This window comes from Dipodomys merriami, unplaced genomic scaffold, assembly GCF_024711535.1.
Source record: "Dipodomys merriami isolate MVZ:Mamm:240054 unplaced genomic scaffold, mDipMer1.0.p SCAF_373, whole genome shotgun sequence".
In the NCBI taxonomy this organism is placed as follows: Eukaryota; Metazoa; Chordata; class Mammalia; order Rodentia; family Heteromyidae; genus Dipodomys; species Dipodomys merriami.
In genome coordinates this window covers 85,196-106,464 of record NW_027205304.1, presented here as the reverse complement: position 1 = coordinate 106,464, position 21,269 = coordinate 85,196, and the positions used below count along the sequence as shown (strand labels likewise).

The following is a 21,269-nucleotide window of genomic DNA, read 5'->3' as shown; positions in this document are numbered from 1 at the left end:
ATGCTGGTGCCATCTGAGGCTGTCCCCGCCAGGGACTTCTTTCTCTCTCAGGAGGCCTGTGGCGGGGTGGGAGGCGCAGGGTGGGAGGGCTACACACTTTGTGGCACGTTTAAGGATAATCCAGGTGTGGAGCTGACACCACTTGTATACCCAGTCAGAATGCAAGGTGCTCCCCGCAAGTTACCAGCCATGCTGAGCGCTGGTGGCTCATGCCTGTAATCGTAGCAACTCAAGAGGCTGAGATCTATCTGAAGATTGCAATCTGAAGCCAGTCTAGGCAGGAAAATCTGTGAGACTCTTTATGTCCAGCAAAGAGCCGGAAGTGGAGCTTTTGCTCAGGTGGCAGAGTGCCAGCCTCGAGCTCAGGGACAGTGCTGAGGCAGAGTTCGAGGCCCAGGGCTGACACACAATAAAAGAAAAAACCGTCTGGAAAGCACAGCAGAAAAGGGCCAGTGTGTCCACAGATTGACACAGCTGTGCAGCATGGGTGAAGACAAGGGGACCAGGCCTTGCACTCAGGCACACACCATTTTCCTGAGTGGAAGGGATGGGAGGAGGCAGGGGGGCTGGTGTGGTTGAGGGGGGAGGGACACGCATGGGCCTGGGCCTCAGCCTCGGGCTTCCATTGGGTGCCAGCTTCTATCTAGCAGCCTCACACTTGGTACTCACTTGGGCCTGCCTGTGACAAGCGTGCCCACCACCCAGTGCCTGGGTCTGAGCTGTTTATAGAGCCATGCCCTCCCCCCCCCTTTGCCCCCCAGCCTTCTCTGGACTCAGGAATGCACCTGCACCAGACCCAGCCAGTCTGCTGCACACACAGTGGGACCGCGCATCCCCACATCCTGAGCCATCCCCATGCTCACAAGCCCCTCGGCCCCACTGTGAAATCGCTACGCTGCTGGGCTGGAGAAGGAAGTTGAAAGGCAGTGGGCAGCTCTGGCAGTCATAATACACATTTATAGATGCACGGAGTTATACATTTATATAGGATGCACACAGGAGGGACTTCTCCAGCCACTGGGCCCCAGGGGAGTTCTCCAGAGCCTCTCCGGGCCTGGGAGGGTCCGGAGGATGAGAGTCACCCTCCCTGGGGCTGGAGTAGGAGGGAGGAGGAGACTAAAGGAGTGAGGGCTGTGGGTGGGCAGGACTTCCCTGAGGTTCTTAAGGGGCTGTTGGTCCCTGGGCGGGGAAGGGGTCCCTGCCCCCACTGGGCAGGGGTGGGGGGGTCCACAGGCGGAGACTCCAACACCTATTAGACCTACACGTACGCATTTTTGCCGTATTTCCCAAAGCTAATATCGCTTTCATCTGAGGGGCCAGGCGCCACCACCACCGTGGATGCCTTGTAGGGAAGCCTGGGCCTGCGGGAGTGGCGTGTCACGGAGGGACCTGCTCCCCGCCACCCCCTCAAGCTATCCCTCCCTCTTCACGCCCCCTCACCCCACCCCTCCTCCTCGTCCCCCATCCCCTCACCCCCCTAATCACCCAATCCCTCCTCATCCTGTCCCCCCTCCTCACCGGGCTGCTGGGTCCTCCTTGGAGCCGCAGCAGCAGCTGGAGCCCAGGCAGCCACCGCCCAGGATGGACAGCAGGGAGGCGCTCCAGCCCAGGTAGAGGGCAGGGCCCAGCTCATACCTGGAAGGGGTGGGTGTGGTAAGCAGGGGAGAGGGGGGAAAGTGGGGTGCTTCTCCCAACCTTGGAGCAGGCGGCTTCCCACTCACTTGGTCCCGTTGTACAGAGGGTTGAAGAAGTTCTGGGTGATGTTGACCGCGTACCAGCAGATGGCCACCATCCCGCAGGCCCCTGGGAGGCGGAGGAGGCTGCATTAGTGCGAGGAGCCGGGGTGGGGGGTTTGGGGGACATGTTTCTACCCAATCCCTTCCTCCCACTCCACTCCCTGTCCCAACACTGAGGGCCCTCCACCCCACGGCCTTCCTTCTTCCACCTTGCCCTGTTCACTCTTCACCCCTAGGGCCTGGAGCCGGTCCCAATCCCGGGCATCCTTTGCTTGGCCTCACAAAGCCCTCCAACCCCGGGCTGTCGCCTTTCTGACCATATCCCCACCTGCCTCCCAGGCTTACTGTGAGGGACCAGGATGGGAGACATGGGCCCAGAATGGGTGGCGTGTTGCCCAGTGTGGGTGACATGCACCCCTCCCTGACCTAGCTCTGCCTCAGGAGCAGTGCGACTTCTCCAGGCCTACTTGGCTTTGGGGTCAGTGCCACCAGCCGGCTCACACCTGACTCCATAGGAGCCCCTGGTTCTCCCCAGAGATTTGAGAACAGAGGAGGGTGGAGGGGGCCAGGGAGGCCAGATGTCAGTGCCAAAAGGAAGGTGACGAAGAGATGAAGGCAGAGAGATCATCCCTCCCCCACCCCATTACCAGCAAGGATGTCCAAGGCGCCTGCGATGGCCGCCAGCTTGGCTTTCCTGGAGAGTTCCATGCTTCCAAAGTTGGTACAGCGCAGCCCCAGCAGGCCTAGGCCAAGGCCCAGGAAGCCCAGGAGGATGGCAGTGATCATGAGGGCACGGCAGCCTTGGACATACCCTGAGAGGGGGTGGGGCACAGCTGTTACCCTTGGGGCTGCCCCTCTGGCCCCAGGCACCCGTGTCCCTCTAGTTCCCAGTTCCTAGAAGACCACAGGTCCCCCTCTGCCTCGCTGCTATCCTGTTACAGGGTCCCATCTGGCACACCTGCATACTCAGTTATTGGGAACACCCTGTGCACAGCCTCCTAGACCTCTGCAACCTCTCCCCTGGTCAGTCTCCTCCCCAGGCTATGGCAGGGGAAATGCAAAAATCACCTCTTGTTGGGAGCCAAGGCTTCAGGAAACCATTTAACCTCACTCCTGATTCCAAACCCCACCAGTGCCTAGTGTAGGACCTGAGTTCCTTCCTGGAATGACCAGTAGGGGGCAGTAGGGGCCCATGGCCGAGGGTCAGGGGAGTTTCTGATCTGGAAAGGTGGGATACTGGCCCAGGCCCTATCCATTCAGTCTTAGGATACCTCAGTTTCCCCTTTCTCAACACTGAGGGCAGCTGCCGCTTCCTTTCTGTCTCTGCTACTCCTCCTGTCTCTGTTCGCTGCCAAGCATTCTCAAGGACCTTGCACCCCTTTCCCGGGTGGGGCCCAAGCATGTGTTGAAGGAGAAAGGCTGAATCCCTACCAGGAAGAAGGGAAGTGGCCCAAGTTGGGGAGCAGAGAGGGGGGGACAAAGTTCTCTAGGAAGCCACTCAGAGTCCCAGAGTCCCCCACCAACTCTGTGCCCCCCTGGAGGAGTCTGCAGATACAGCCAGGAGGGGTGACAGCCTGGCCCCCTCCCCAGGACACCACAGCCCAGAGCCCCAGCTCCTTCCAGCCGCCTCCAGGACTGCAGGGGCCCAGCCTCTGTGCCCACCACCCCTGCAGACAGGGGGTTCACAGGTAAGGGCCAAGGGGAAGGTAAGGAGACCCGTACCCTTGCACATCAGCTCTGCACACTCACACCGTCCCACGGGCCCCTTGGGTGCCAGGCTCTGCAGGTAAATGTCCTCACACAGGCTGCTGTGGGCTGTGTACCCCTCCCGCCACACAGCACTCTGGGCCTCCGGCCCTCACTGGCCTCAACTCAGCAGAGAGGCGTGTCTGCACACAGTCCTGGACAGAAGGCTGAATGGTTAACCCAGGAGTCAGCAGGCATTGGACACCCAGATGCTCAGGGCATCTTGTTTTGTGCCAGTCCTGGAACTTGAACTCAGGCTCTGGGCACTGTCCCTTCGCTTTTTCCACTCAAGGCTAACACTCTAGTGCTTGAGCCACCACTCCTCTTCCAGCTTTTTGGTGGTTAATAGAAAAGTTTCTTGGACTTTCCTCCCTGGGCTGGCTTAGAACCGTGATCCTCAGATTTGAGGGCCATGTCTTTTCAGGGCAGGAAAAATGGGCTGAGCCAGAGGTAGGAGGACCTGTAGCTATCAGAGGTTTCACAATCCAGGCGACAGCCCTTTAAGAACCTCATCAACCACCATGAGCCCCCCAATTACACACACATGCTCACACACAGCCCTCTGCAGCCAGCATTTGCACCTGCCTGGCCCCCCTTTCCACCACAGCCAGGCCTGACCAAGGGCCCTGTGGAGCTCAGCAGGGCAGCCGGGCACCCGGCTGTGGGCACACAGGTAGGTCACTGACACTGGCAGCCAATCCACCACCCAGAGTCCCACGTTGGGCCATGGCCTCACGCCCCCAGCCCCAGCAGTCCTGCCTAGAATGAAACCCCAAATGTACCAAGTGCCCCCACACACTGGGTTTGCACCTGTGCCCCACACGTCTGTCACAAGGGTGCAAATGGCAGGCATGGATCTTGCACCATTGTGTGGCCTGGGCATAGAGCTAGCAGCAGCAGGAGCTTGACTTGGAGCCACACTGGCCCCTCCAGGCGGCGACACAAGTCTACCTAGGCCTTACTCCACATCCGGATGGTGCCCAGAACATTCCTGGCTGTGGCCGTCGAGGGCCCAGAGCTTGAATCCCTGATGCCCACAGCCCCGCCACGCCCAGGGGCCCCGTACCGGACAATGCGAGCATGGATGGGAACTCCCAGCAGTTGGAGACGCCCAAGGAGTCGGTGGCACAGCTGAACCAGAGGTTCTCGTAGATGGTGTTGGTGGTGATGACGTTGCCGTGTACGGTGGACACCCGCCAGTAACTGTTCTGCAGTGTGAGCCCCAGCATCAGCAGCCCCAGGGCTGACAGGAAAAAGCCAAAGGCCTCTACAGCCACAGACATCCTGGGCAACAGGGCCCCCTGGGGCAGCGGCCCCACAGAGGGGCAAGGGCAGCACCCCTGGGGGGCCCCCAAGGGACTCCAGCCAGGGAGGACTTGAAGAGCCCTGCCCAGCACAGCTCCTCGGGTCCGCTCTGTCTCTGGGTTCTCCGCTGTCTTCTGGGTCTCTGCTTCCCCACAGGTCAGAGGAATGAGCCGAGCCCCGCTTGCTCTGCAGCTGTTGACAAGAGATGGAGGGAATAAATGGCCAAAAGTCCATCCCCGCCCCCAGCCTCTGGGCCGCCCCACTCCCCGCCCTGCCAGGTGGGGGAGTACACTTGCTGGGAGACTAACGCCAGGCCAGACAGCCCCGGCCTGGGCAGGAGCGCCCCAAGGGAGACATCAGCAGCCAAGGGGAAGTGGCCAACTCTGACTCAGACTTCACAGGAGGTCAGAGAATGGAGTCGGACTGGCAAAGAGGGGAAAGGTAACAGTGCCCAAAGAAGCCCATCTCAGACTGTCTCCCTGCCTGTCCCGGGGCACAGCCAGCCCTGGGGTGCTGGGTCACGTGAGGACTAAGCAGGTTGGTGAAGGGTAGGCAGCTGGGGGATCCGAGTTGGGTACAGCCTAGATGCTATCTTATCAAGGGGGCTTGGGGGCCCTGGGCTGGCGATCGCTACAGGCCCGGGGCTTGTGATTCCAGGGATCACAGCCCTCACCTGTTAGTGCCCCCCCCCCTTCCGAGTACTTGTCTGAGTGCTGCAGGGCTGAGGGCAGCCACCTGCCCCAACTGGGGTTTCCCTCCTCTGGGAGCTGACCTTTGAGTCTTGAGCTAGGTCTCTCTGCCCAGGGGCGTGTGGCTAATCTCTGCCTAACTCATTCTGTTACCAACGGCTGTCACCTGCTATATTGATGATGATGGATTGGAAGGCAGGCCCAGCACCTGTTTCGGGCAGGGTAGTCACAGGTACAGGTTGGTGCAGGACCTCGGCCGTCGGAGGGGGAATGGGGTGCCTGTGGGGTGCCCATCCTCCCATCACCAGCCCCTTCCCAGTGTCAGGTGCCTCTTCCCACCTCCCCCGCCCCCCGTGGCGTGGCAGGCTGTGGAACGATAGGCATGCGGCAGGACACAGGCCCATGCAGAGCCTGGCACCAGGGGGTGTGGGCGAAGTGGGCTGGGTGGGGCCTCCCATTCCACAGGCTGAACTGGGATACCCCATGGCCCCAACCTCTCCCACACACCACCCCACACCAGGGCTCCCTTCCCTGCCCCCCCTTCCTCTTAGGAGGAGGAGGGGGGGGCAAGGGAGACAAAGGGAGGGAAGGGCGGAGTCCTGGGAGGAAGCTGAGTGGGGGCCTCCTGGTGTGGAAAACTCCACAGGTGGTGTTGGAGGCAGCTGAGTGGGTGAGAGGAGACCCGGGCCATAAATCTCAACCGTTCCCCTGGGACAGGGTGCTGGGGCCACAGAAAGCCACGGAAGGGCAGTGGGGGAGGAGAGGAAGGAAGGATGTGGGCGGGGCAGCTCAGAGGACAAAGCAGAGGCTCACAGCAGCCCAGAGGGCGGGAGCCTGGGGTCCCAGGGCAGGAGAGGACCTGGGGGGGGGGGTGACCACCAACACCTGCCTGAGGTGAGCCCACTCCTCCCACAAATCAGACTCTAGCTTCGCAAGCCACGGCCCATGGCCTACGTTTATTTACACTCAAGGTCACAGTTGGGGGGGGGGATGGAAGGCCACGGGAGTGGGGGGGTAGGAGGAGAGGGGGAAAGACGACAAGGGAGAAGGCTGGCAAGGATGGCCAGGGCCCCTCATGTGCCCTCAGCCTCCCAGGTGCCCGGGGCCAAGGAGCAGGTCCAGCTTCCTTCAGGATTTGGACTTGGACACAGCCAGCCCGATGAGTCCAGCCAGGCCCGCCACGCCCAGTGCCATGCCGCCCACGATGGCCATGCCGACTAGCCCATCTGCAGAAAGGGAGAGGGGGGTCAGGAGGCGGAATGGGTGCACCCCTTCTTGAGGCTGGGGTGAGCCGGGGCCCAGGAGGGCACACAGAGGCTGAGGCTGTCACCTTTCTTCATGGCCTTGTCAATGAGCCGCTCCAGTTCCTTGGCCTGGTTGTTCTGCGGCTCCGTCTGCAGCAGCCCTCGCACATACTTCAGCGCCTTTTCATATTCCTGGACTCGTGGGAAAACATGCCCCACATCGTGGGCACCCGTGGACTCCAGCACCCTGCCTGCCCCACCCAGGCTCCTCTCCTATGCCCACTATTCCCTCCACCTCCTCCCTGTCCCAGCCCTCACCCCAGCCCCACCCAACGGAGTAGAGTCCACCGACCCAACTGTGTGGGGTTGATAAGCCAGGGGAGATAAGAGCACGAGGCCTGGGCTGCACCCCAGACATAACGGCAGACTTACACCTGCAGGATCCTGATCTTCTACCCTTCCTTCAAGGGGCCTGTCCTGCCTACTGTCACCTGCATCACACCTGCCCGCTTCCGATGGGTGGCCTTCCTGAGGGCCTTACCTTGAGTCGGTAGTTCCCCACAGCCAGGTAGAAGACATAATCCCTCTGCTCCTCCTTGCTCCCTTTGGGCAGCAGCTCTTGGGGAAGACAGAAAAGAAAGCAAAAATTGCCTCTCTTCTCTTAATGGGGTGCTCCAAAAGACTTCTTTCCACCTCCCATTGACGTTGGGTCTCCATGATAGCAGGGGCTGCCCAACACCCCAGTGACATGCATCCCAGAATCACTGATAGCTGTGCATCCTTGTGAACCGATAGGAAACCAAGGCACAGAAGGTCAAAGGCAGTTCTACCCTTGCCAAGCATTGTGACACACTCTTGTTAATACCAGTACTCAGGAGGCTGATGAAGAGGATCATGAGTTCAAGGCCAGCTACACAGTGAGAGCCTGTTTTAATCAAAAGAAACAAAAACACGCAAAGGGTAGCTCTGCTGTGCATCCCACTACAGATCACTGGCCTCACCATCTGCTGACTGAGAACAGTGACCATCTGGCCCCTAAAAGGATGTGATTCCTTTTCTCTAACTCATCTTCCCTGAGTGACCCTCCCCCCGACTTTCCCTGGGGACCAGAGCTTGTACCCAAGAAGTTCTGCATCCTTCCTAGTGGTCTGCACTGCCTGCAGCTGGACTATGGATGACCACAGACCACATCTACTGGTTAGCTCCATCAGGGAAACCTGAACAACCCAACTGCCAGTGTAGGCTCTGTGTTTGCATTAACAAAGACACTTGCCACTTGCCAGGCCCTGCAATCCTAGCTGCTACTCAGGAGGCTGAGATCTGAGCATCAAGGGCAACAAAGTCCATGAGACCCTTATCTCCAGTTAACCACCAAAAAAACTGTGGCTCGAGGGGTAGAGTGTCAGCTTTGAGTGAAAAACCACAGGGACAGTGCCCAGGCCCTCAGTGAGTTCAAGCTTCAGCCTCAGCATTAAAAAGATATGTCTGGGGCTGGGAAGGTGGCTCAGTGGTAGAGCGCTTGCCTTGCATGCCTGAGGCTCTGGGTTCGATTCCTCAGCACCACATAAGCAAAAAGAAAAAAAAAGCCGTAAGTGGTGCAGTGGCTCACATGGTAGAGCACTAGCCTTGAGCTGAAGAGCTGAGGGACAGCGCCCAGGCCCAGAGTTCAGGCCCACGACCGGACCCCCTTCTCCCCCCCCCCCAAAAAAAGTGTCTGTACATGCTCAGTAGACAGCATGTCTTTTTTCTTTCTTCAAAGTCTCTTAGGTTATTATAAATTTGCAAGTGTGAAAGCTGTGGCTGTGGAGGGCCGGCTCTAGCCATCCTGGCGGACTGACTGGGCACTCCTGCGGAGGGCCCGCGCTGCGAGGTAGGGTCGGGGGCTTGAGATGGAGGGAGGGAGGCCAATGGCGAGGACGCCCAGCCCGAGGCGGGCGGGCAGGGTCGGTGGCCGGCGCCTCACCCTCCAGCAGCGCGATGCCTCTGCGGATGTCATCGTTGTACTTGCTCCGCACCAGGCACCAGGCGTACTCGAACTGTGTGCTCTTGGACACGGAGCCCGCCGCCTGCTCCGACTGGAATTTCTTTTCAAACTTCTGCCGGAGGAGAGGAGAGGAGGGGAGAGCGGAGGGGCGACCGTTCAGAACCGGAGGTGCCGGCCACTCGCCTCCCCTCCGCGATCTCGGGGCCTGGTACCCCGCGGCTCTGCTCCCGCCCTCCCCGCGGCGGCGCGGCCGCCTGCTGGCGGCTCCAGGCACCGCCCGGGCAGCGGGACCGTAAACTCGCCAGCCTGGCCCGCGACACCCAAGTCCTCGGGGAGGCGCCCGGGCCCGCCCGCGCTTTCATCTCAGCCGACAGCCGGGAGCAGAGGCAGGGCCCGCCTCCCACGGCTGCAAGGCCGGGGACATGGCAGGGACGGAGCTCGGCACTGCGCCGTCTCACCCCTAAGGGACGTCCGGAACGCCCAGCTCTGCAAACCCAGATCCCGACTCCAGGCCTTCGGACGGAGGCGGAAAGAACTACAACTCCCAGCAGCCTCTAGGGCCAGGAGCGGCTTTCGGGCAGGAGCTCGCGCCGCAGAGGCTGCCGGGAGTCGTAGTTCGGACGCCTTGGGCAAAGCAGAGGCTGGGAGTGAGTTTGGCCTTCGCGGGACTCTGCTCGGGACCCGTCCACCACTCTCCCCTTCGCCTCCGCGGGCCAGGCCTCACCTTCAGATCCTCCACAGACACCAGCTCGTTCAGCACGGCCTCCATGGCCGCCGCCCCCGCAGTCCTCACACGGCGGACTCTACAGGACCACGGTCTCCATGGTCCGGTGCAGGGGCGGAGAGGCACTTCCGGCACCCGACGGATGCAGCCAGTCTGGCCCGGCCCCGCCTGCCCCTGTCGGCCCTGCCGCAGGGGGCGCTAGTGCGCACGCCCGGGCGACCCCGCCCCTCCTGCTTCCAGCCGGCACTGGGGGCCGGCAGACCCAACCCACAAGTCCGGGACCGAGCCTGGCAGGCCAGGCTCCGGGATGGAAAACCCTGCAGGGATCGCATCTTTGTAGGGAGCAGCCTGACATCCCCAGAAACCCGCTGCCTGCAACGCAATACCTGGGGCAGGTATTTCTATACGCAGGATAGAGGACGGGATATTAGTCACATGTCTAGCAGGAGATGGGCCCAAGCACAGCAATCACTGCTGCATCTGCAAAACTTGAAAGATGCTTGTGCTGAGCCCCGTGGATGAACTGCAGCCCCCTAACTTTGTGTCCTTTTTTTTTGGTCGGTCGTGTGGCTTGAACTCTGGGCCTGGGCGCTGTCCCTCAGCTGTTCAGCTCAAGGCGAGCGCTCTACCGCTTGAGCCACAGTGCCGTTTTGGATTTCCTGGGGGTTCACTGGAGATAGTCTCACGGACTTTCCTGCCCGGGCTGGCTTTGAACCAGGACCCTCAGACCTCATTCTCCTGAGTAGCTAGGATTACAGGCGTGAGTCACCGGCGCCCGGCTGTGTCCTTTCATCTGACCTATTCTGTGCTGCAGTCCCTTTGCAATCACCTTGAACTCCAAGTTTCACAGATGAGCATTTTGTGTGGAAGTCAGACCCTCCCCTCAAACAGGCAAAGCCTTCTTAGCATATTACACCAAACAACCAAAAACTACCTGCCAGTCATTCCAATGGCAAAGTTACAATTCTCCCCCACCTCTTCTGAGGAAGAAGACTGAGACAAAAAGTTAACCAGGCCAGACCAGTGACCTAGCACTGTCTGAAATTATACATGCCTCTCTCCCTCCCTCCCCCTATTTTCATTTTGTCTATTTAACCTGAAGACAATGTCTGTACACCCCCACACTCTTGTACTGAAGCAATGTCTTCCCAGGAATGGTGTGTAATAAAACCCCCTTTCTCTGCCTTTCTCCATCTTTATTTGCACATGGAGGTAAGTGGTGGGGAGATCTTGGGACTCCTGGACTTCAGTTTCACTACAATAAGAACTTGTCTCTTGCAAGGTTGTCTTTGGGTTTACCATCTTTGGGTCTACCGGAGAGGGAAGGCAGTTGGAAGCAAGGGGAAGTGAAGTGATGCTTCGTTAGACTTGCAGTCTTTTCACCTTGACTCAGCCTTTCCATGGAATGGAAGTTCCCTACGGGCCGAGACTGCTGTGTAAACATGGACAAAAGCACTAATAGTAAAGAGGTCAGTGCACGTGCCTGGGTTATTGTCCAAACACCTGTCACGTTTGCAAAGGCTTAGGCTCTCACTTAGCTTTTTCTGCAAGACTGGCACTCTTACCACTTGAGCCACAGCTCCACTTCTGGCTTTTTGGTGGTTAATCAGAGAATTGAATCCCATGGACTTTCCTGACAGGGCTGGCTTTGAACCTCCATCCTCATATCTCAGGGAAAAAGATGGAATTGAGAGGCAGGAAGAATGAAAACAGACCAGATCAACTTGAATGAAGGTTGTCGAGGGACACCAAGGTGACCTGAGGATTTCGGAGATCTGAGGCATAATGGGGGCACGAGTGGGGGTACGTCAAGTAAGGTCATGGGTGGGGGTAAGGTTGCAGGGAGCTGGAGAGTTCAAAGAGTTTTAGGACTTGCCTTGCAAGTCTGTGGTACTGGTATGGGTACTGAGGCTTGCTGAGGCTGAACTTGTTTTACACAGATCTGTTTCTGGGAACCTGTGGTGCAAACCTACAGTGCAGGTTGTGATTCAGGAACTCAGGCGCCTGTCAATTGGGGCCGATATGTGTGTGTGTGTGTGTGTGTGTGTGTGTGTGTTCACATTTAGATTCATATCATTTGGGATTAGATGATAGGATTCCAGGGAGAATTCCAGGTGTGTGTGTGTGTGTGTGTGTGTGTGTGTGTTCACATTTAGATTCATATCATTTGGGATTAGATGATAGAATTCCAGGGGTGTGTGTGTGTGTGTGTGTGTGTGTTCACATTTAGATTCATATCATTTGGGATTAGATGATAGGATTCCAGGGAGAATTCCAGGCCTGATGTTGGTGGCTCAAGCCTGTAATCCTAGTTAATCAGGAGGCTGAGATCTGAGGATTGCAATTCGAAACCATCCTGGGCAGAAAAGGCCACATGAGACTCTTATCTCCAATAAATTACTCAGAAAAGTGGAGCTGTGACTCAAGAAGTAGTAAAGTGCTGGGAAGGTGGCTCAGTGGTGAGTGCTTGCCTTGCATGCATGAGGCCCTGGGTTTGATTCCTCAGCACCACATAGGCAGAAAAAAACAGAAGCGGTGCTGTGGCTCAAGTGGTAGAGCGCTAGCCTTGAGCTGAAGAGCTGAGGGGCAGTGCCCAGGCCTGGAGTTCAGGCCCCACGACCGACCCTCCCCCCCAAAAAAGTAATAACACGCTAGCCTTGAGCACAAAGAGGCCCAGGGACAATGCCAAGGCCCTGAGTTCAAGCCGCAGGACAGGCAAAAAAAAAAAAAAGAATTCTGGGGAGGAGGGGGAAGCACAGTCAGAGGGCCATGCCATGGGAGAACATGGGAAAACAGGGAGTTGGGAAAACAACGCAGATTCCTAACACTTGGTCTCCAGGATTACAGGACTGAGCCACCTGTGACTAGCACAAAAGATGCCATTTTAAGCTCCTTTTTGAACTCTGAAGAAACTCAGGCTCCAGAACGTTCTGTCATCTTCCCAATGAAACAGAGCTAGAAGCAGAAATGCTCGAATTTGAACTTGAGTCCTTCCCTGATGCTTAATTTCAGCTGCCACTGCAGGTAAGAGAAGAGAGCTCCATGCTTAAAGGAGAAATCTTTTTATTTTTAATTTTAATATTTTGCATACCAGTATGGGGCTTGAACTCATTGCTTTATGTTCTTCCTTACCTTTTTTCCTCAGGGATGGTGCTCTACTACTTGAGCCACACCTCCACTTCTGGCTTTTTGCTGGCTAATTGGAGATAAGAGTCTTGGATATCTTTCTGCCCCAATGTTTTCAAACCTTGACCCTTAGATCTCAGCCTCCTGAGTAGCTAGGATCACAGGCATGAGCCACTGTGCCTGACCATTTTTAAAGTAATATACAGTATGGTATGAAAGTATTTGGCTGAGTAAATTTATTTGAGAAAATAATCAATACAAAGTTTTAAAAAAGGAGTCATGAAGCTACTTTTCCTGAATTATCTGAGAAGATAAATAAACAACAAACACCACATAATGGTTTTATTAAATTATGGAACAGTAATGCAATAAAATACAAGTTTCAAATCAGCCCTATGACTTCATGCACGTAGGTGAGAATTTTGCTTGTGTTAAATTCAGTCATGTGGGTGAGCGGAAAGGAAACTGACATTTTGGGGTGCTGAGAAAACAATCTAGGACTGATATTTGTTCTGTTTCTGCAGATTCTGGCTTTCTCTCTGGAGTCCATTGCCAGGTGGAGTGGGTTCTAGGTTTCTTTTTTTGGGGGGTGGGGGTGGGGGTCCGGTTGTGGGGCCTGAACTCTGGGCCTGGGCGCTGTCCCTCAGCTCTTCAGCTCAAGGCTAGCGCTCTACCACTTGAGCCATAGCTCCACTTCCGGCTTTTTTCTTTTTTCTTATGTGGTGCTGGGGAATTGAACCCAGGGCCTCATGCATGCAAGGCAAGCGCTCTACCACTGAGCCACCTTCCCAGCCCCGGTTCTAGGTTTCTTTACTTTCAGCTTGTTATCAGTGGTTAGCTCAGGAGGAATGCTTGAAAAAAAAAAAAAAAAAAACCCTACTACCAGGACTGGACTTGTGTTCTTCCAATTTTCCTTCATCTGTCACCCCTACTTCCCAGTTTCTCCTAACAACTCAGTGAAGTTTCATCAAGAGCCTTGTGAAGTCATGCTTGAAATCTTAGCTATTCAAGAGGCTGTGATCTGAGGATCATAAGACTCTATCTCCAATTAACCAGCAAAAAGCCAGACTAGAGGTGTGGCTCACGTGGTGGAGCACCAGCCCTCAGCAAAGAAGCCAAGGGAGAACATGAGGTCCTGAGTTCAAGCTTTGGCTACCAACACACACACACACACACACACACACACACACACACACACACACACACACACACACACACACTCTTATCCATCCATCATTCAACTACTTGAGGGGTCTGGTCCTGGGCCTGAACTCTGGGCCTGGGCGCTGTCCCTCAGCTCTTCACCTCAAGATTAGCGCTCTACCACTTGAGCCACAGCACCACTTCCGGCTTTTTTTCCCCCTGCTTATGTGGTGCTGAGGAATCGAACCCAGGGCCTCATGCATGCAAGGCAAGCACTCTACCACTGAGCCACCATCCCAGCCCCTCATCCAATTACTTAACAGACATTTATTAGGGACTTACTTACTATGTGCCAAGCATAAACCAAACAGAGAAGAGTCCTTGCTGTCAAGGCGGTTTACACATCTTGGAAGAAGCCAGTAAGCCTTATACTGATTTGTGTCACCATCACACACAGGCGAGCGCGGGAGCAGCCTCCTGATCGTTCCTGCGCAGCCCAGGCCCGACAGCTTGTCGCCGCTCCGAAGTGCAGATCCACACCCCTTCCCGGCTGCCGCGGGAACGGGGGCTCCTCCTCACCGCGCACACGCAGCCCGTCCGAGTCGCCCCTACTTACTTTTCCAGCTTCATCTCGGGGGACCCCACGCACCCCACAGGCTGGACGGCTCCTTTTACCTGCGATGCCTGGCCAGCCCCGGCTCCCCTCGGCGGGCAGGGCCGGGCCGGGGTCCGCGCCCCCACGGTGGGCAGGGCCAGGCCAGGGTCCGTCACCTGGCCCTCAGCCTTTTAAGGGGGCACAGCCCGCCTCACTTACGCCTGTGCCACCGCACAAGCTTCTGTTGAATGAATGAATGAATGGATGGATGGATGGATGGATGGATGTAGGAACTAGCCGCCAGCTTCCCACCGACGATGCCCGAGCCCAGGTGCCAACACTTCCGGGTGCGACGCGCGCGCCTACTCGGGGCTACTCTAGGAGCCCAGATCGGTGGTATGGAGGACCCCAGGGGTCCCGACTGCGCCGGCGCAGTAAGCTGCCCTCCGCGGGCGGGGCCTGGGTAACAAAGAGGGCGTGGCTCTGAGACCCTTGGCCAGTAAACATCCGCGGTTCGGCGAGTGGGGCGGGGCGAGGTACGGTAGGGCAGGTAGCAACAAGAGAGTATTGGCTTGAGACTCAAAGTGGTTTGTGATATTCTGGCTACAGGATGGGGGAAAAAGTGTCCAGATAGATAGGTAGATAGATAGATAGATAGATAGATAGATAGATAGATAGATAGATAGATAGATAGATAGATAGATAGATAGATAGATAGATAGATAGAGATGTAAACATTATTTTATTTTATTATTTTTTTTTTTGCCTTATGGACCGACCTTGATCTTGCACCTCTTCCTGTAGCTAAGAGGTTATAATTCAACTGCCATAACGTAGACATTCAACAAGAACTTTTGCGTGTGTGCTGATACTGAGACCTGAACTCAGGTCCTGGGTACTATGCCTGACCTTTTTTGCTTAAACATGGCGCTCTAACACTTGAACCACACCTCCACGTTCGGCTTTTTGGTGATTAATTGGAATCTCATGGACTAAGTAAGAGTCTCATGGACTTTCCTGCCCGGGCTGGCTTTGAACAGCAGTCCTCAGATCTCATCCCCTCTCCCTCCCCCCCTCCAGTTGCTAGGATTACAGGTGTGAGCCGCGGGCGCCCGGCTTTCCTTCCTTTCTGGGGGTGGGGGGATTGAATGGAGATTTGAACTCAGGGCCTTGAGTCACGTTAGGCCGCTGCGGAGCCTGCCCTGCCACGAGAGCCACGCCCCCTGCGGATCGAGCCACGCCCCCGACGCGGGCCACGCCCCCAGCCCTGCTGTGCCTTTCCCAGCGGCGGCTCGCGGAAGTCCTCCCCCGCCTCTGACTCAGCCCGGGCTGTTTTTCTGTACTTCATCATCTCTTGACGCGTCTCATCAACTTTTCCCAAAACCAGTTCCGACGTAAAACATCACCTATTTCTGGGAAGAAGCCAGCAGCTCAGCCATTCGTGAGGAGGAAGGCTGTGAGGAGTCAGATTACTCAGAAAACGCCCTGTCCCGGTCCCGGCCCTTGCAAGTGTGCAGATGCCTCACAGAGTGTTCTAGAAGGCCTGCCGTGACTAAGAGCTGAGCCGAAGCCGCTGCCTCTGAGAAAATAAGATCTCAAACTGGGAGCATCTGGGAACTCTCTAAGACATCCAATGTCAAATTAAAACGCGGAGGCTTTTAGTGATTTAACAGCTGAGAGAGGATGAAGGCAGTGGAAAATTGTGATGAAATCTCCCACTTACACTTTTATAGTTTGGAAGGTTTTTGTTGGACGTTGAACAAAATAAGCTTGAATTAAGTTATATCCTTCCATTGGCGCCTACATTCAGTACTGAAGTCCTAACTCCAGAACCTTAAAAAGACCAAATCTAGAGATGTATCTTACTGAGCAGCACAGGCTGGCCTCAAACCCCAGGACCTCCTGCCCCTCAGCCTTCTGAGTTGCTGAGGTTATAGATGTGTACTATAGTTCTGGTTTGGAGATAAAGAGTCGTTACAGAGGAAATTGAGTTAAAATCTGGTCATTAGAGTGGGTCTTGTAAGGAGACTGGTGTCCTTATGAGAAGTGGAAAGATTGGGACATAGACTTATACTGGAGGCAAGATCCTGTGAGGACACAAGCCAAGGGGAGGGGCCTCGAAGGACCCAACCCTGCTCGGACCTTGGTCTTAGACACCCAGACTTTAGAACGTTGAAGATGTGCATTTTTTTTTAAACATTGGGACTTTGGTAGCTCATCAAACTCATACAATTAAAAAAAAATTTAAGCCAGGCACTGGTGGCTCATGCCTATAATCCTAACTACTCAGGAGGCTGAGATCTCAGGATTATGGTTCAAAGCCAGACTGGACAGGACAGTCCATGAAACTTTTACCTCCAGTTAACCACCAGAAAACAGAAAGTAGCACTATGGCTCTAGTGGTAGGGCGCTTGCCTTGAGCTGAAGAGCTGAGGGACAGCGTCCAGACCCAGATTTCAAGCCTCATGACCACCACCACCAACAACAAATATAATAATAAATAAATTATAATTGTTAGGAAAATGGCGGAGAAAGGAAGGAAACAGGCCGGACTCAATCTTCACAGGCGAGGACTGTTCATTGAGAAAGAGCGGCTAGGGGCACAGCCATCCCGTGGGCTTGGAGCTGTGTATCAGAGCTGGGACAGGAGCTGGGTTTTATGAGGTCTGAGCAAGGAGGCAGAGGTTAATGAAAAAGCCACTAGGTCAAGGAAGGTGGAGGGCTTTTCAGTTGGGCCTATGATGGAATGTGTACAGCCAGGCTTAGAGAGATTGCCCTGCTGGAGTCAGGCAGGCTGCACCTATCTTTGGAGGGTTGCCTGGTATCTGTATGCACCTGAAAAAACAAAAGTGGGGGGTCAGTCCTTCAATAATTGTACAGAAACTTCTTCACCAAATCTTTCAGGTTTTCTTTAGATTTTTGTTGGTGGTGGTGGTTGTGGGGCTTGAACTCAGGACCTGGGCACTGTCCCTGAGCTCTTTTTTTTGCTCAAGGCTAGTGCTCTGTCACTTTGAGCCACAGTGCCATTTTCCGTTTTCTGGTGGTTAATTGGAGATGAGTCTCACAGACTTTCCTGTCTGGCTGGCTTTGAACCTTGATCTTCAGATCTCAGCCTCTCTAGTAGCTAAGATGACAGGCATGAGCCACTGGCACCCAGTTCTGCTTTGGATTTAATTTTGTTTTAGAAGTTTTTTTTTTCCCCCACTCACTTGAGTGAACTCTCACATGCCTTTCTTGCTCACAGCTGGGGTTCTACCACTTGATCCACACCTCCAGCCTTCCCTTTTGCTAGTTATTTTGGAGATGGAATCTCATAGACTTTTCTGCTCAGGGTGGCTCCAAACTGCGATCCTCTGGATCTCAGCCTCCTAAGTAGGTAGGATTACAGTCCATGAGCCACTGTCGCCTGATTCCACTCTGACTAAAGCTTCCAGTTCGGCTGCCTTACAGGAAGATCTGGGTGAAAGAGGAGTCTTCCACTCCTGTACCTAGAACCTCTCAGAGCTGGAGAATGTCCCACATGACCTCCATGAAGTTTAATGAACGTGTGTAATTAATCCAGGCTGCCCGTGGTGGCTCATACCTGTAATCAGGGAGTGGAGATCAGGAGGATCATGGCTCCAAGCCAGCCTAGGTGAAGGTGATATTTACACCTGTATGCCATGCTGCTCACTACAATCCCGGGGAGACAGCCTGCTTGGACTGCTAGGGGAATTCAAATGGGAAAAAATGCTGCCTGAGGAGAAAGGAAAGTTGCCACACAGGTCAATATTTATATTTGTCCTGAATCCTTTTGATGTCTTTAGTCAAGGTCAACCATGTACCCCTGGCTGGCCTTGAATTTGTGATCCTTCTGCCTCAGAATCCTGAGTGCTGGGGTTATAGGTGTGAAATGGCACATTCAGCTTCTTTTTTGGTCCTGGGCTTGAACACTGAGCCTGGGAGTTGTCCCTCAGCTCTTCAGCTCAAAGCTAGTGTTCTACCACTTGAGCCACAGTGCTACTTCTGGTTTTCTGGTGGTTAATTGGAGATAAGAGTCTCATGGACTTTCCTGCCTGAGCTGGCTTTGAACCACAATCCTTGGATTTCAGCCTCCTAACTAGCTAAGATTACAGATGTGAGCCACCGTCCGGGCACTGGTGGCTCATGCCTATAATCCTAGCTACTGAGGAGGCTGAGATCTGAGGATTGTGGTTCAAAACGAGATCAGGAAGGAAAGTCTGTGAGACTCTTTGGTCTTGGGGCTTGAACTCTGGGCCTGGACACTGTCCCTCAGCTCTTCAGCTCAAGGCTAATGCTCTACCACTTGAGCAACAGCACCACATCTGGTTTTCTGGTGGTTACTTGGAGGTAAGAGTCTCATGGACTTTCCTGCCAGGGCTGGCTTTGAACTGTGATCCTCAGATCTCAGCCTCCTGAGTAACTAGGATTATAGGCATGAACCACTAGCGCCCACCTAAAAAGCCTTCCTTTTAAACTTTTTTTGGGGGGAGGGGAGGGGTGGTGTCGGTTGTGGGTCTCAACTCTGGGCCCAGGCACTGTCTCTGAGCTCTTCAGCTCAAGGCTAATGCTCTACCACTTGAGCCACAGTACCACTTCCTTTGTGAGACTCTTATCTCCAAGTAACCACCACAAGGCCAGAAGTGGTGCTGTGGCTCAGAGTAGAATGCCAGCCTTGTATGAAAAAGCTAAGAAACAGCACTCAGGCCCTGAGTTCAAGCCCCAATAGCCCCCCCATCCCCCTAAAAAAGAGACCTGTGAAAGCTTAGGACCTAAAAATAGGGGTCACTGGCCTTACAAACCTTGTTTAGCAGCCCTTGGCCAAGCCAGTGGGGCGTTGTTGTGAAACAGAGCTGTGGTTTCGCTCACTCACAACTCTCTGCTACGGAGAGACAGAACTGAAAGTCCAGAAAATACAGGGGTGAAAGGTCAAATAGATCTGATTCTCTCCCCACACCTAAGCCAAGCACAGTGGCTCATGCCTGTAATCCTAGCTACTTGGGAGGCAGAGATGGGAGAATCAAGGTTCAAGGCCAGCAAGGGTTGAGGTGGGGGGGAAATTCCCAAGACTCCATCTCAACCAGTGGCTGGGCGTAGTGACACCTGCCTGATACCCCAGCGACAGGGGAAGCACAATGTCTGGGTGCAGTGTTGTGCCTCTCTCATCCAGGCTGATATGGGGAAGCACAAGAAGGAAGATCACAGTCCAAGCCAGCTCAGGAGCAAATCAAGACCCTAGCTCAAAGATAGCCAATGGAAAAAGCTTGGCTGGAGATGGGGAAAAGTGGTACAGTACCTGCCTAGAAAGCATGAGGCCTTGGTGGGGGGGGGGAGGGAGTGGGAGAGCACCACTTCTGCCTTTTTGATGTTTAGTTGGAGATAAGAGTCTCACAAACTTTCTTGCCCTGGCTGGCTTCAAGCCTCGATTCTCAGATCTCTAAGGCTAGGATTACAGGCTTGAGCCCCTGCCTTAAAACGAATCCTCATGGGGCCTTGCAGACTCCCCTAAGTGTTTTGTTTTGTTTTGTTTTTTTGAAACTCTAAAATGATCTGCAGCTAGATTAATGGGGAGGGGGAGTGTTCTGGATGTTACTGTGGAAGAAAGGCTTGTTTCCATTTTCTGTTTTTGTTTTTTGCCAGTCCTGGGGGGTTGAATTCAGGGCCTGGGCACTGTCCCTGAGCTGCTTTTGCTCAAAGTTAGTACTCTACCATTTAAGCCACAGTGCCACTTCTGGCTTTTTCTGTTTATGTGGCACTGAGGAATTGAACTCAGGACTTCGTGCATGTGAGGCAAGCACTTTACCATTAAGCCACATTCCCAGCCCTCCATTTTTTCTGGGAAGTTTATTTTCAGAAGCCTTGGATTGACCATCATCGCCTCACAGTTCTCTAGAACCATGAAAGGCAAATACAAATGCAAGTGCAAGTGCGGTTAGGTTTGGCCTTGTCTTCAGGCCAGGTTTAGGGAGAAAGGCAGGGAAACTGGGGACACAGGGCAGTGGGGGCTACTGTAAACTCTAAACTCCATTTCTTATAAGCCACATCTAAAGACAGCATGAAGGCTGGAGCAGGTGGCTCGCGCCTGTAATCTAGTACTCAGGAAGCTGAGATCTGAGGATTGCGGTTCAAATCCAGCCTGGGCAGGAAAGTCCATGAGGGACTCTTTTTAGTTGTTGTTGTTCTTGTGCCACTTCCGGTCTTTTCTGCTTATGTGGTGCTGAGGAATCGAACTCAGGGCCTTTCATGCATGCAAGGCAAGCACTCTAAGTCTGAGCCACCTTCCCAGCCCCCATGGGACTCTTACCTCCAAGTAACTACCAGAAAACTGGAAGTGGCACTATGGCTCAAGTGGTAGAGCGCTAACCTTGAGCTGAAGAGCTGAAGGACAGCGCCCAGGTCCAGAGTTCTGGCCCCATGACCAGCAAAAAAAAGAAAATATTAAAAAAAAAAAAAAAAAAAAAAAACACAGAAAAACATTCCAGAGACAGTCCCAGGTATTTGGGAGGATCACTTGAGTTCAACAGTTTGAGATTAACAAAATGAGATTACATGCCATAAAGAAAAAAGGCTGGCAGGGCTCAGTGGCTCACACCTATAATCCTAGCTACCCAGGAGGCTGAGATCTGATGATTTTGGTTCAAAGCCAGCCCAGGCAGAAAAGTACTCGAGACTCTTATTGCCAATTAACCACCAGAAAACAGGAAGTGGTACTGTGGCTCAAATGGTAGAGAGCTCACTTGAGCTGAAGAGCTCTGGGAGAGCACCCAGGCCCAGAGTTCAAAACCCATGATGAACAAAAAAAAGGCTGGATGCTGGTGGCTCACACCTGTAATCCTAGCTACTCAGGAGGCTAGGTCAGAAGATTGTGGTTCAAAGCCAGGCCAAGCTCAATCTTGCTCAAAATTCATATGAATCAGGTTTTACTCCTTAAACTGAAAAAGGCAAACATTACACCAGTATGGATGTAAAATCAGTGA

The 21,269-nt window shown here is 54.5% G+C and overlaps 2 protein-coding genes across 4 annotated transcripts; both read right to left on the bottom strand.

Annotated features, from left to right (window-relative positions):
- Positions 1–955: 955 nt before the first annotated feature.
- Cldn15 (claudin 15) lies at positions 956–6,305 on the bottom strand. 2 transcript variants are annotated; one of them, XM_069989232.1, is made up of 6 exons: positions 5,643–6,305; positions 4,549–4,979; positions 2,384–2,548; positions 1,722–1,803; positions 1,519–1,635; positions 956–1,361 (listed from the first exon to the last, which is right to left on the bottom strand). In XM_069989232.1, exons 1-6 carry the CDS (start codon positions 5,768–5,770, stop codon positions 1,259–1,261), a joined length of 1,026 nt encoding a protein of 341 aa, XP_069845333.1. In that variant the 5' UTR covers positions 5,771–6,305; the 3' UTR covers positions 956–1,258. The 2 variants fall into 2 exon arrangements, with proteins under 2 accessions (XP_069845333.1, XP_069845334.1); XM_069989233.1 differs by lacking the exon at positions 2,384–2,548.
- Positions 6,306–6,404: 99 nt separating this feature from the next.
- On the bottom strand, positions 6,405–9,582 carry Fis1 (fission, mitochondrial 1). 2 transcript variants are annotated; one of them, XM_069989234.1, is made up of 6 exons: positions 9,429–9,582; positions 8,684–8,816; positions 7,586–7,645; positions 7,262–7,338; positions 6,807–6,912; positions 6,405–6,702 (listed from the first exon to the last, which is right to left on the bottom strand). In XM_069989234.1, the coding sequence occupies exons 1-6, from the start codon at positions 9,471–9,473 to the stop codon at positions 6,605–6,607; spliced, it is 519 nt and encodes a 172-aa protein (XP_069845335.1). In that variant the 5' UTR covers positions 9,474–9,582; the 3' UTR covers positions 6,405–6,604. The 2 variants fall into 2 exon arrangements, with proteins under 2 accessions (XP_069845335.1, XP_069845336.1); XM_069989235.1 differs by lacking the exon at positions 7,586–7,645 and having other exon boundaries at positions 9,429–9,577.
- Between the last annotated feature and the right edge of the window lie 11,687 nt (positions 9,583–21,269).